Source organism: Cervus elaphus, chromosome 11, assembly GCF_910594005.1.
Source record: "Cervus elaphus chromosome 11, mCerEla1.1, whole genome shotgun sequence".
Taxonomy (NCBI): domain Eukaryota; kingdom Metazoa; phylum Chordata; class Mammalia; order Artiodactyla; family Cervidae; genus Cervus; species Cervus elaphus.
The window spans coordinates 884,382-895,950 of record NC_057825.1 but is presented as its reverse complement, the minus strand read 5'-3'; the positions used below and the strand labels follow the sequence as shown (position 1 = coordinate 895,950).

General features: G+C 70.1%; 4 protein-coding genes across 5 annotated transcripts; 3 read left to right on the top strand and 1 right to left on the bottom strand.

Annotated features, from left to right (window-relative positions):
• Positions 1–191: 191 nt before the first annotated feature.
• On the top strand, positions 192–2,090 carry LOC122702551 (the record flags this gene model as incomplete). The annotated part of the gene is given in 2 exon segments (XM_043916128.1): positions 192–1,148; positions 1,150–2,090. Coding segments are annotated over 2 exon segments (1,245 nt in total), but the record flags the coding sequence as incomplete, so codon positions are not given.
• A 509-nt stretch (positions 2,091–2,599) lies between these two features.
• On the bottom strand, positions 2,600–4,435 carry RNF208 (ring finger protein 208). Its single transcript, XM_043916250.1, has 2 exons — positions 4,278–4,435; positions 2,600–4,071 (listed from the first exon to the last, which is right to left on the bottom strand). The coding sequence occupies exon 2, from the start codon at positions 3,564–3,566 to the stop codon at positions 2,766–2,768; it is 801 nt and encodes a 266-aa protein (XP_043772185.1). The 5' UTR covers positions 3,567–4,071; positions 4,278–4,435; the 3' UTR covers positions 2,600–2,765.
• A 2,506-nt stretch (positions 4,436–6,941) lies between these two features.
• Positions 6,942–8,255, top strand: CYSRT1 (cysteine rich tail 1). The gene is made up of 2 exons (XM_043916251.1): positions 6,942–7,291; positions 7,589–8,255. Exon 2 carries the CDS (start codon positions 7,597–7,599, stop codon positions 7,978–7,980), a length of 384 nt encoding a protein of 127 aa, XP_043772186.1. The 5' UTR covers positions 6,942–7,291; positions 7,589–7,596; the 3' UTR covers positions 7,981–8,255.
• Positions 8,256–8,467: 212 nt separating this feature from the next.
• Positions 8,468–10,674, top strand: RNF224 (ring finger protein 224). 2 transcript variants are annotated; one of them, XM_043916248.1, is made up of 2 exons: positions 8,468–9,897; positions 10,200–10,674. In XM_043916248.1, the coding sequence occupies exon 2, from the start codon at positions 10,201–10,203 to the stop codon at positions 10,669–10,671; it is 471 nt and encodes a 156-aa protein (XP_043772183.1). In that variant the 5' UTR covers positions 8,468–9,897; position 10,200; the 3' UTR covers positions 10,672–10,674. The 2 variants fall into 2 exon arrangements, with proteins under 2 accessions (XP_043772183.1, XP_043772182.1); XM_043916247.1 differs by having other exon boundaries at positions 10,168–10,674.
• Positions 10,675–11,569: the final 895 nt, after the last annotated feature.

Sequence of the window (11,569 nt, the reverse complement as noted above, 5' to 3'; positions counted from 1 at the left end):
GTGTTCCAGAGAGGGTCTGGATGGAACAGCCAGCCCCACTGGGCACGGGCACTGTGGCTCAGCGCACACTTTGGTGCCTGAGTCTGATGATGAGGGTGCCGGCCGTTTGCCCACCTTGTGCAGTCTCTGCCCTTGCCGTCAGGGGCAAGCAGTAAAGGCACCCGGCCAGGCTGATGTTGACCATCCCTTAACAGCTCAGGGAACAGCTGCCCAGAACCCCCAGGAGGGAGGGAGGGGGCGTGGCCTGGGCTGGAGAGAAGGGGTGTGGCTCAGGCTGGTGGGGAGGGAGGGTGAGTGGCGGCCCCACCCCTGGGAGGGGAATTCCTGTTGGAGGAGTTGGACTGGCCTGCCTGCACGGCCACTGCCTGGAATCCAGCTGGCTGTCCCTGGCTAACAGAGGGACCGCCGCGCCTGCGGCCGGGCTTGGGCAGATCCTGTCGGAGACGGCACACTGGGCCTGGGAGCCTCCGGGGCACGGGGGCCCCAGTGAAGTTTCTAGTGGGGCCCACAGCCAGAAGGAGGCGGCAGTTGCTGCAAGGTCAGTGCCAGAGCCTGCCCCAGCCGCGGAGGGCCACACTGACCTTCAAGGCCCCAGCCACCCCGCCGCCACCCTGGGGTCCCCACCCACCCATCCCAGCCTCTGCCCTGGAGGCACCGCCCCTGAACTGTGCCCTGGGGTCCCCACTGGTGGCCCTGCTGACCTCAGCTCTGGGCTCACCAGTCTGCCTCCGGGCCCTGAGCACTTGGACCCACCGCACCAAGTGCTGGGAGAGGATGGGTCGGGCAGCGGGGCCCTGGGGAAGCCCCAGGGTGCCAGGACCCCGGACAGTGAGCCCCTGCTGGGGGCCATGGCCGCGGCCCCTCCCTGGGCCAGGCACACAGAGGACGAGCAGGCGCAGCAGGAGGCGGAGGAGTGCCCCGTCTGCATGGAGCCCTGCGGGCCTGCCCACCGCCTGGCCCTGCTGAACTGCGGCCATGGCCTGTGCACGGGTTGTCTGCACCGGCTGCTGGCCACCACCCCCGGCGACCTGGGCCGGGTGTGCTGCCCGCTGTGTCGCCAGAAAACCCCCATGCTCGAGTGGGAGATCTGCCAGCTGCAGGAGGAGCTGCTGTGGGCCGACGGGCCCCCGCCCCCCCCCGCCCCCCACCCCGCCTCTGCCTGCCCGCCGCGGCCGCGGGCCCTGGGCCTCCCTGGAGCACCGTTACCAGCTGCGCTTCCTGCCGGGGGCCGTGGGAGGCCGAGGCTGCCTGCCCTTCCTGCCCTGCCCGCCCTGCCTGGGTGCCTGGCTCTGGGCCCTGCGGGGACGCGGGCCCTGCGCTCGCCGCCTGGCGCTGCTGAGCCTGCTGGCGCTTGAGCTGCTCGGCCTGCTGCTCGTCTTCACCCCGCTGCTGCTGCTGGGGCTGCTCTTTGTGCTGCTGGACGGCTCCCGCCGCTGACGACCACACGCCTGCCGCCGGCACGGCCTGGGCCTGGGCCAGCCTGAGTGCCAGGGGCCCCAGGAGCACCCTGCCCTGAGGCCCGATGACCACGACTGAAGAACCCAGGGCTGACCAGGACGCTAGCCTTCATCCTGGGGCCTGGACAGGGCCGCCCTGCAGCCTGCGTTCAGACTCTGACCCAGCCCGAGACGTCTACTGCCCAGACATGAACCGCCGGCGCCCAGCACGGCACTGGAGGAGGTCCGTGGCCAGGGCTTTGAGAGCCCCTCGATGGACAGGCCCCACCCCGCTGCTGGGTCTCCTGCCTGGCTGGTCTGCAGGAGGGGGCGCCGTGGACCACGTGGAAGGTCAGGCAGCCCGTGGGGCCCTTGCTGCACAGGCCCAGGCCACAAAGGGCCCCCTCACCTGGGCTGTCGGGAGCCCAGCGGACCCGAGCAGCCTGGGTGTCAGCACACACCCCTCCACTTCGAGGGCCCAGGGCCCCGCTGGGCCCTGCAGCCAGAGACTGCCAACCAGGCCCCAGCTCTCCTGACCCCACCGCAGCGCCCCTCCCTGAGCCTGCGGCCTGCGCCTGCGGACACTGTCAGAGCCCCACCTCACGGGCTCGTTGGCACGGGGGGGGGGCGGCTCTCAATAAACAGGGACTGCGACGGATGCTGTCGTTTCTGCATCGCCCTCCCCTCTCCCCCGCCTTCACCAACCGGGCGACGGTTCCTTCTCCAGATGCAGTCGTCCAGTGCGGCCAGGAGGCCCTGTACCCCACTGTGGCTGTGGCCAGCCTTTGTCCCGGCCCCAGCTCAGACAGGCCCCAGGGCTGTGCCCACAGGGAGTCAGGCGGGCTCTGGGGCCCAGGTGGGCTGCCTCGTGCCCCCGGCTGGACTCACTCCCAGTGGCCAGCGCAGAGAAGGTGCCCTCCCTTTGTCCAGCCGGCCCTGCTCTGCCCAGCTGCTCCCACAGTCCTGCCCGGAGCACATAGGTGGCTCACGCACATACACACAGGCCCTGCCTGGCCCACAGTGAGCAGAGCAGGCTGACCCCAAGTACTGGGCCTCCCTCTGGCTGCTCAGCCTGGACCCCACTGGGGCTGCTGCTCTGGGTGCCCACTCCCCCCGGCCCGGGCCTGGGAGCAGGCCTCGGCTTCGGTGCAGGGCACGAGGTGCAGGCTTTGGCAAAGAGTTTTAATGGCAGAGTTGGCTGCAGCGACAATGCCACGCGGGTGGGGCCAGAAGCTGTGGTGGGCACGGGGTTAGCGGGCAACAGGGCAGGGCCAGACCCCTGAAGCAGCGGCGAGCAAGGACCGGCGGGTGGTGGCGGGCGGGCGGGCGCTACATGATGGAGCAGGCAGACAGCGGGTTCCGCACGTGGCAGGTGCACGCGGCCCCGCAGTACTGCCGGAAGGTCTGGTAGCAGCTGCCCTCGGGCTCACCGCCCCACTGGCCACCCGACGGGGCGGTCAGCGCCTCGGGCGGCAGGCGGCTCAGGATGGACGTGTTGATGGCCAGCGCGGCCAGGCCGTAGTCAGTGAAGAGCACAGTCTCGCGGCGGCATGTGGGGCAGGAGATGAACTTATACTTGGGGCAGGACTCGTAGAGAATCTGCAGGCACTGCTCACACACGGAGTGCAGGCAGGACAGCACGCGGGGCCGCCTCTGCGTGGCGTTGTACGTGTGCCCGCACGTCGGGCACTCCAGAGGCTCCCCCGCAGCCGCGGCCACGGCCGCCGCAGGGGCCCCCGGGGCAGCAGGGCCAGGCCGGATCACGTACTGGTTCACGATGACCTCGTCCGCTGGCGCCACCCGGGGGAAGCCTAGCTCGGCACTGCCCTTGCGGGGCCGCCGTGGCAGAGGCGGGGTGCAGGGCGCCCCTTCCAGGGCGGGCATGTCCCCCCCACAGGCCTGGTTGACGATGATCTCTGTGTCTGAGGGCCAGGCTCGCTTGGGTGCCAGAGCCGGGGCGGGCCGGGGTGCAGGTGGGAAGCAGGGGGCGGCCGCCTGCAGCTCGGGGAACTTCTCAGGGTGGACCATCTTCATGGCCTCCATCTTGAGGATGACATGGGGGCCCTTCAGGCAGGACATGAGGAAGCCTGGCCAGCCACCGCCCGCCTCGGGCCCCGGGTCAGCCGGCATCCGGCTGTCTCCAGTCAGACTGGGTGCTCGGGTGCGGGGGGGAGTTGGGTGGGGCCGGGGGGGCGGCAAGGGGACAGCATCCTGGCTGCCCTGTGGACTCCTGGGGGAGGCGGGCAAAAGCTTGGGGGGAAGGGCCCCCCCCAGCGGCCACAGTGGCTTCTCAGGTCCGGTCCTCGGAGGAGGAGGAAGGGGCGGGGGAGGAGGAGAGGGGCAGGGGCAGAGGGGTGTGGGCAGCTGCCCTGGGCCCGAGGTCGGGCCCAGGGGCTCACCCAGGGTCTCTGGCCTCTGAGGCTGGCCAGGGGGCGTTGCAGGAGATCCCCCTGCAGCCGAGATCAGCCGTCCCGGGGCCCGGACATCCGGGCAGGCAGGGGCTAGGTGGGCCCCATGGCTCCAGGACAGGGCGCCCAGGGAAGGCAGCTAGCCTGAGCGCGGGCCGCCAAAGGACCCGGGCGGCAAGCTTGGGGTTGGCGGCGGAATCACAGGAGAGGCCGGGGCTGGGCCGGAGCTGCAGGTGAGAGATGGCGTGAGGTCAGAGCCCGGGCCCACCCCCACCCTGTACAAAAGACCGGGCGCCCGACCTCTGACCCCGACCCTCGCCAGACTCCGAACCCAGCCCCTTCCGCAGCCCCCCGCGCCCGAGGCCCGACCTCTGCCCAGGAGTGGGGGCAGGCGAGCGGCGACCCCGCGCTGTCCCGCCCCGCCCGCACTCACCTGCCCCAGCCTGGCGTCCCCGGGCCGGGCCGCGCGCCGCCGCCTCCGCAGAGGTTGTCTCAAAGGCAGGCCTGGATGCGGCGCCCGAGCCTTGGCCCGGCGGCTCCGGAGGCTCCGGCGGCGACCTCGGGCGATGGCCGGGCCGCGGCGGCTCCCGGGGGCGTGGGGCGCGGGCGCGGGGCTCGGCGCGGCGGCGGCAGCGGCGGCGGCAGGTGCGTGCGGAGCGTGGCGCGCTCTGCGGCGGAGGCGCGGGGACCGCAGTGCGCGCGGCGCCCGCAGCGCCACCCCCCGTCTGGGGACCCGCGCGGGGTCCGCGGGGCGGGGCCAGTCTCTCTGCCGCCCCTCGATCCGCCGCGGGCCTGGCGCCCGCTCTGGGGGTCGCCCTCCCCTCCCCCCGCGGGCCCCGTGGGGGTCGGGATCCCTACGGCAGGCCCCCTCCCGTCTCCCCCACCTCCGGCCCCGCCTGCTGACCCTGGGTCCTGGTCAAGCCCCCTGCCCCGATTCTGGAAGGGAAGGAGTGCTCTGAGATCTCACAATACCAGAGGGAGGAAGTGGAGAGGGAGCCCTGGGGTGGTCCCAGGAAAGCCGGCCCCCAGCCCCCACCGTGAGACCGCCATGTGTCTTCTGCAGAGGCAGGGTCTCTGCCAGTCCTTCCCCTCGGCCCCCAGAGAATGCCTCCGGGCTGTTCCGGCTCACAGGTGCCCAGCTCAGACCGGCTGAGGGCAGAAGAGGGTGAGCAGGAGTGGGCAAGTGCACATCGGAGGAGTGGAGGATGGAGGAACCGTGGCTGGGAGAGTGCTCCAAGGACAGGACAGTGGGACAGATGGGTGGTGTAAGGGGTGCGCAGAAGGTCAGACCGACGGCGGGACAGGCCCCATGGGGCAGCTCACGGAGGACACGCACCTACACAGACGGGCGGGGTGGCCTTTCCGGCACCCTAGCAGGTCAGCAGGTGCCCCGTCGTCACACAGCTGTGTGCTAACCTGACCGCACCCAGCAAGGCCCCATTCCTTTCTGCTTCTTCCTCGGGCCAGACTTCCCTGCCCCCCAGGATACACCCTCTGCCTGTGAGGAGTTGTCAGGTGAGGGGGAGGGCAGGGAGCTGGGGTGGCCCGGGCCTGCAGAGTGCCTTTCCCTAGCCTGCTGTGGCCACTACGTGGCTTGCTGGCATTCCTTTGACCAGCACTGGGCCCTGCTTCTGACCCTGGACAGACCCAGCTCCTCTGGCCACAGAGGCTCTGCTCTGTTACAGGCCAGAGTGCCCCTGGCTATAGACCTAAGCCCGGCTCCTGCAGGGCAGCCGAGCCCAGCGTGGTCGGCATTCCTGATGAAGGGCCCCACGTGGCCAGGAGGCTGGAAAGGCATTCTGGGCCCACAGGCCCGACTTCGCTGTCTCTGAGACCTCAGTTTGGTGCCTGCCCTTCAGTGTCACCCACCACTCGGGTGTGAGAGCTGTTCACGTGAGCAGGTGCCCAAGGGACGGGCAGCGAGGGGCCCTGGCCTGGGGAAATTGAGGCAGCCTCGTCCAGGGGAGGGCTGGGGGCCTAACCTGGGCAGCCGCTCTGCTCAGGCCCCTCCTGCCCCAACTCGAGGCCCCGCCCCGTGCCCGAGGCCCCGCCCCTGAGCTGAGGCCCCGCCCCGCCCGGGCCCGGAAGCGCAGCGCCGGGGCGGCCCAAGCCGGGTTCTGGCGGGAAGAGGCCCGCTGACCCTGAGCCTGGTCTTTGGCAAAACCTTCGAGCGCGGAGGCTTCTGGGGACTACAGTCCGCACCAGCCTCCCGCTTCCTTCCAGGCCAGGTTTGCGCACGCGCCTGCCCCCGCCCCTCCGCCGAGGCGGACGCTGTGGGGCGGCGGGCGGGCGGGGCCCGCAGAGCCTGCGCGCTGGGCCGTGCGCGCGGTGGGCCCGGCCCTGCGCGGTGAGCCCTGACCTGCACGTTGGGCCGTGCGCGGTGGGCCTGCGCCATCGGCCCCCGGATTCCGGCTCTGGCCCGGTTACCCCCCCCCCCCCCCCGCATCCGGTGCCGCATCGGTAGAGCTTGTGCCCAGACCTGTCTGACTGGCCCCACACCGGCCACGCGGGTCAGCTGGCCTCTGGGCCAAGTCTCATTGGACCCCGCCCTTCCCAGAGGCGCGCCGCCAGCCACCCCCCCCCCCCCGAACGCGAAGGACGAGGGGTGCGGGCCCGGCCGCCCCAAGCGGAGCTCGGCAGTGCCAGCCCCTGCGCCGAGAGCGCACGTCCACTGTGACCCCGCACACAGCGGCCCCAGGGCATGGCAGGCGCCAGGCGCCACCTCAGAGATGAAGCTGGGGGAGGTGGGAGGGCCGAGGATGGGGGCTCTGAGAGACGGGGGCGGAGGGGGAGGGGGGCTGCCCACAGGCCCCTGGACCAGAGCGAAACTGTAGTTTCAAAAATAAGCCCGAAAAAAAAAATAAATAAAAATAAGCCCGAAATGTCACTTGTCTATGAAACTCATGTTGCCAATAGTGAAATAAGTTTTATTGGCAAAGGTATGCAAACCAAACTTTTTATCAGTTAAAAATACAGTAAACCTCCGGGCGGAGCAGCATGCTCACTAATACCCTGGTCTCTGTCTGCGGGGAAGAGGCTCAGGTCACCGTGCAGGCCTCTCCCTCCGCTTCAAAGCAGTGCTTTGAGACTGTGGGTGACGGCCAGGCACCAGACCATCTGCGGCCCTGACCCAGGCTCCTGTCCTGCATTCTGGTGACCTGCTGGCTCCCCGAGGGCCAGGACATGCCCCAGATGGGTCAAGGCTGAATCAGCCGGGCTGGCAGGGTCCCTGGGAGCCCAGGCCTGGCCACCGCCCATCCAGGAAAGGAAGGGTGGGTGGCGGCGGTGCTGCGGGAGCTGGGGCCTCCTGGCATCTTGGGAACCCCGTCTTTGAGCCCCGCCCGAGGCCCCGCCCCTCCCCAGGAGGAAAAAGGCAGCTACCAGAGGCTCGGCTCACACGCGTGGGGACCAGGACAGGAGGACAGCTCGCCGCCATCTCCGCTCCAGGTGGGTCCTGGGCTAAGGAACTTCCCCACCTGCGGTCGGACCAGCTTAGCTGTGTCTCCCAGCCCCCGCACCCCGCTTCCAGCTCCATCACAGGGCCCTGCCACTCAGGGAGGGCGAAGGACACCTGGGGACAGCTGAGAGATGCTGGCCCTCACGGTCCCTACACTCTGCCATCTTGCACACACACACACACACACAGGCCTTGCACTCTCAGGCGCTTACATGACCTGGCTTATCTTGGGATGCAGCTGTTGCCCTCCACAGAGCTGACTTGTCTCCTTTGCTCACCCTTGCCAGGCAGGGCCATGGACCCCCATGAGATGTTCGTCAAGAACCCATATGCCCACATAAGCATCCCGAGGGCTCACCTGCGGCCTGAGCTGGGGCAGCAGCTGAAGGCGAGCCCGTCCTCTGCAGAGTCGCAGCCTCTGCCTGTGCCGTCCTGCACCCTGGAGCCTCCAGAGGAGGGCGCCAAGGGGGCTGCCTCCATTTGGGGCCAGCCGGCCTGTGAGCAGCCCTGCAGGCCCTGTGGCAGCGGGCAGCGCCCAGCAGGACTGGCCTACGCCGGCCCGCCGCCCGTCGGGCGCGGCGACGACATTGCCCATCACTGCTGCTGCTGCCCCTGCTGCTCCTGCTGCCACTGCCCCCGCTTCTGCCGCTGCCGCAGCTGCTGCTGCGTGGTCTCCTAGCCCGGCCCCCCCGGCCCCGAGGCCTGGCGCTGCCCGCGGGCCTCTGCTCAGGCGGCCACGGCAAGGGCCTGGACAGTTGGGACCGCCACTGTGATGCTGTCACGGGCACTGGCCACGCCCCTCCCTAGACAGCTGCACCTCACCCACTGGGAAGGCTGACAGGTCAGCCCAGGCCCCCGGAACGGAGCCCTGGGCACTGCCCGTGCTGGGGACACCTTGACTGTCTCTTTGAGGCCCAGGCCCAAGCAATAAAGCCATGCGAGCTCTGTCCTGGACACTTCTTTCTTGTCACTATCCCCTTTGGAGGGTCCCAGGCTAAATGCCACCAGAGACCACCAGCCTCTGTGGGGCAGTCAGGGGCAGGGCAGCCTCAGGACATCCTGACCTGCGGCCTCAGCTTGGCCCACGGGCTGGACAGGAAGGCCAGTCGGGGGCAGGTCAGACGGCAGGAGGATGCTGTGCGTGGAACCGGGCCCCGAGCCCGAGACAAGCCTCCCGGAGGAGGGCCCGGGTGGCAGCACCGTGGTGGGTGGAACCAGCACGGGCAGGTTTCCGGGGGTGGGAGCCCGGGGCCTAGCGCGCGGCCGGCCCACCCGTGAGTCAGCGCCCTGCCTCGGCCGCTGTGTCTTCCTGCTTTCCCACAGAACACCCCGGTCCCTGACGTCTGCCGTGTGCTCCTCCCCACTGCCCTGCCTCTGGTGCCCGGGCTCTATGGAGGTGGGCAGACGGTGCCGGGCCAGACCCATCTTCCAGCTGTCAGCAGCTCGGCACGCCTGCATGGGGGGCCTGGGGTGGGGCAGGGAAGCGCGTGTGCAGGGGGAGCATCCAGGCCAGCACCAGGCACCTCGACACTCCCGGGACGGAGCAGAGAGCTGGAGGAGGCGAGCTGGCCTCGCAGGACGGACGGGTCCCGGTGACAGCCCTCCCCTGACCCCCGGTGACTGGCCGCGTGGCAGGACCGGTCTCTGGGTGTGGGCAGACATGTCATTGGCCTGACTACACGGGGACTCAGACATGCCAGGTTCCCCGCCCCTGCCCCCTGGCTGGCCCCCACAGGAAGGTAACCCCACCTGGGGCAGCCACAGAAACCCGTCCAACCAGCCCAGGAGGCCGAGGATGCCAGGCTGGTGGGAGTAAGGAGGGGCCCTCTGGCCCTTGGCCTCTTCCAGCGGGGGAGGTTCTGGGGTCTGACCCCCTCCCAGTCCTCCCCGACACACCCCATCCTGCTATGCCACCGGGCTGGCCCCGGGGCCTCGGCCAGGCATATGCCAGGGGGAGTTGGCCTCTGAAGGGGCGTCTGAGGCTTTCCACAGCGCCTGCGCCTGGGAGTTTCTGGGTGGTCTGTCCACTCCTGTGCTCACGGGCCTCCTCGTGGGGCTGGCTTGTGATGGGAACACCAAGGGGATGAAAAGGCTCTGCGACAATTCAGCACAGACTCACACACAGCGCCCGAGCCACGGTGCGGTGGGGCCCTCGGGGCTCTGAGCTGGTGGGGGTCCTGGCAGGGTTCCTGGAGGAGGTGACGTCTGAACTGAGTGCTGAAGAGCAGGCAGCACCCAGGCGGAAGCCAGAAGGCTTTCCCGTCGTGAGTGGCGGTCGAGTAGGAGTGGGCGCAGGTCCAGGTCGCGAGGCAGGAGACCGGGCAGTGCTGCACGGCGTGGGGGGGTGCGGGGCAGGCAGAGCAGGGGCGCCCCGGCTCCAGTCCTGTTGGCGGTGCTGGTGGATCCAGTTGCAAGCGCTTTGTGGCTGAAAGGGGAGCCCACGCAGCCCGCAGCCACCACCTGCCTCCCTGCTGACTGGTCCATGTTCAGCCAGTAACGTGAGCCCCAGGGAGGGAGCCCCAGGCGCCCCGGGTCCCCCCACCCTGCCCCCGGTAACCCTCGGTGTGGACAGAGCCGCCCGGCAGAGCAGATGCAGGTAAGACAGACCCGGGGCTGGAGCAGGCTGGGGGTGGGGGGGCGGTGGGTACGAGCCTGGGACGGTGCCCGAGGGCCATCGAGACCGGACCAGAGGCCAGGGCACTGCCCGCCCGGCAGTCACAAGGACTGAGCCTGCGCCCAGGCCCCAGTGCTGGCCAGCCCCACCGGCCACCGCCCACCTCCCAGGTCTGCAGAGGCCTGGGCTCCTGTCCTCTGGGGCCGGGGGAGCATTTCCTGTGCTGAGCCCAAACCTGGGGGACACTTGCAGAGGCTGTACCGCCCCCCCGCATCCTTCCCCAGGATGCTGCTGCCAGAGGAGCCCCCAGCCTCTGAAGAGGCCATGGCTGCTGGGCCCCAGCACGGCGACTGTGTCATCTGCTACTCGGCCTATGACCTCACCGGGCACCTGCCCCGCCGGCTCTACTGCGGCCACACCTTCTGCCAGGCATGTGTGCGGCAGCTGGCCACGCCGGCCCCCGAGCAGCGCTGGGTCCCCTGCCCGCAGTGCCGCCAGAGCACGCCCGTGCCCCGCGGAGGGGTGGCCATGCTGGACCTCGACCTGGCCGCCTTCCTGGCCGTCAGGGCCGGGCGGGGGCCGTCTCGCCTGGAGCTGCAGCCCGCCGGGCCCCACAAGGGCAGCCCCACCATCACTCAGCAGCCAGCCAGGCTCCTCCCCGCGTCGGGCCCCTCGCCCCACTTCCCCCAGCCCGGAGGCTGCTGTCCAGCATGCCGTAGCCTCTGCTGGCATCCCCCAGGCAGTCCCCAGCTCTGAGCTCTGCTGGGTGCCGCCCCTCGGAGGGGAGCCTTGGCCTGCAGCACGAGGCACGGCCTTCCAGAAACAGCCTGGCGGCGGGGTGCCCCGGGTTCCGCCCCGCGTGTTCGCCCAGGGGTCGCCATCTAAGGTCGTAAGCTGTGCCCACAGTGCAGTGCGCCCCTGCAGGAGCTGGAATCCGGGCCAGGACCCCCAGGCCCCACGGTGGTCTGTGTGCACTGCGGGGGTGCTGCTGTCAGAGCCGCCTGCGAGCCCAGCCCAGGTCTGGACGCGGCTCAGAGGCGGCTCCTGAAAGGGCCTGGGGGCCAGTGTCCGGGCCTGGGCTGCAGGCTGGGGGAGGTGGGCAGGGCCTGCAGAGGCTGCTCCTGGCCCTGTTGGAGCAGGCCCCCTCCTTATAGAGCCCTGAGCCCGGCAGGAGGTGACTGCCTGCACCCTGGCCTGCGAGGCGGCTCTGTGAAGCCCACACGCTCACTGCCCCGGGCCTCCACTGTGTCAGGCGCTGTTTGGGAAGGGTCCCTGCAAGCACGGTGGCTGCTACTGCAGTACGTGTGCAAGGAACTCCAGGCCGGGGGGTGACTGCTGAGGGGCGCTCAGGACAGCCGCCCCCGCCCCGGGCCCATGGCATCCTCTGCCTCCCGGGGGCGGCCACACAGACCCTCAGAGGGACCGGAGACAGACCCCACCGGTCAGACGGCCGCATGCCCACCCCCGCGCGGGAAGAAGGGGCTGTCGCTCAGGACCCCTGGAAGGGCCAAGGGGCCCGCCCCAGCCGTGGGGGGCAGGATGGGAGGGACGGGTCAAAGAATGTGCTGAGAGAACACTCGGAAGCTTCCTCCTTCCCGGGGACAAAGTCCCCCCGGCACCAGCGGCTGGTGGACAACAGGCAGGGGCTCGAGAC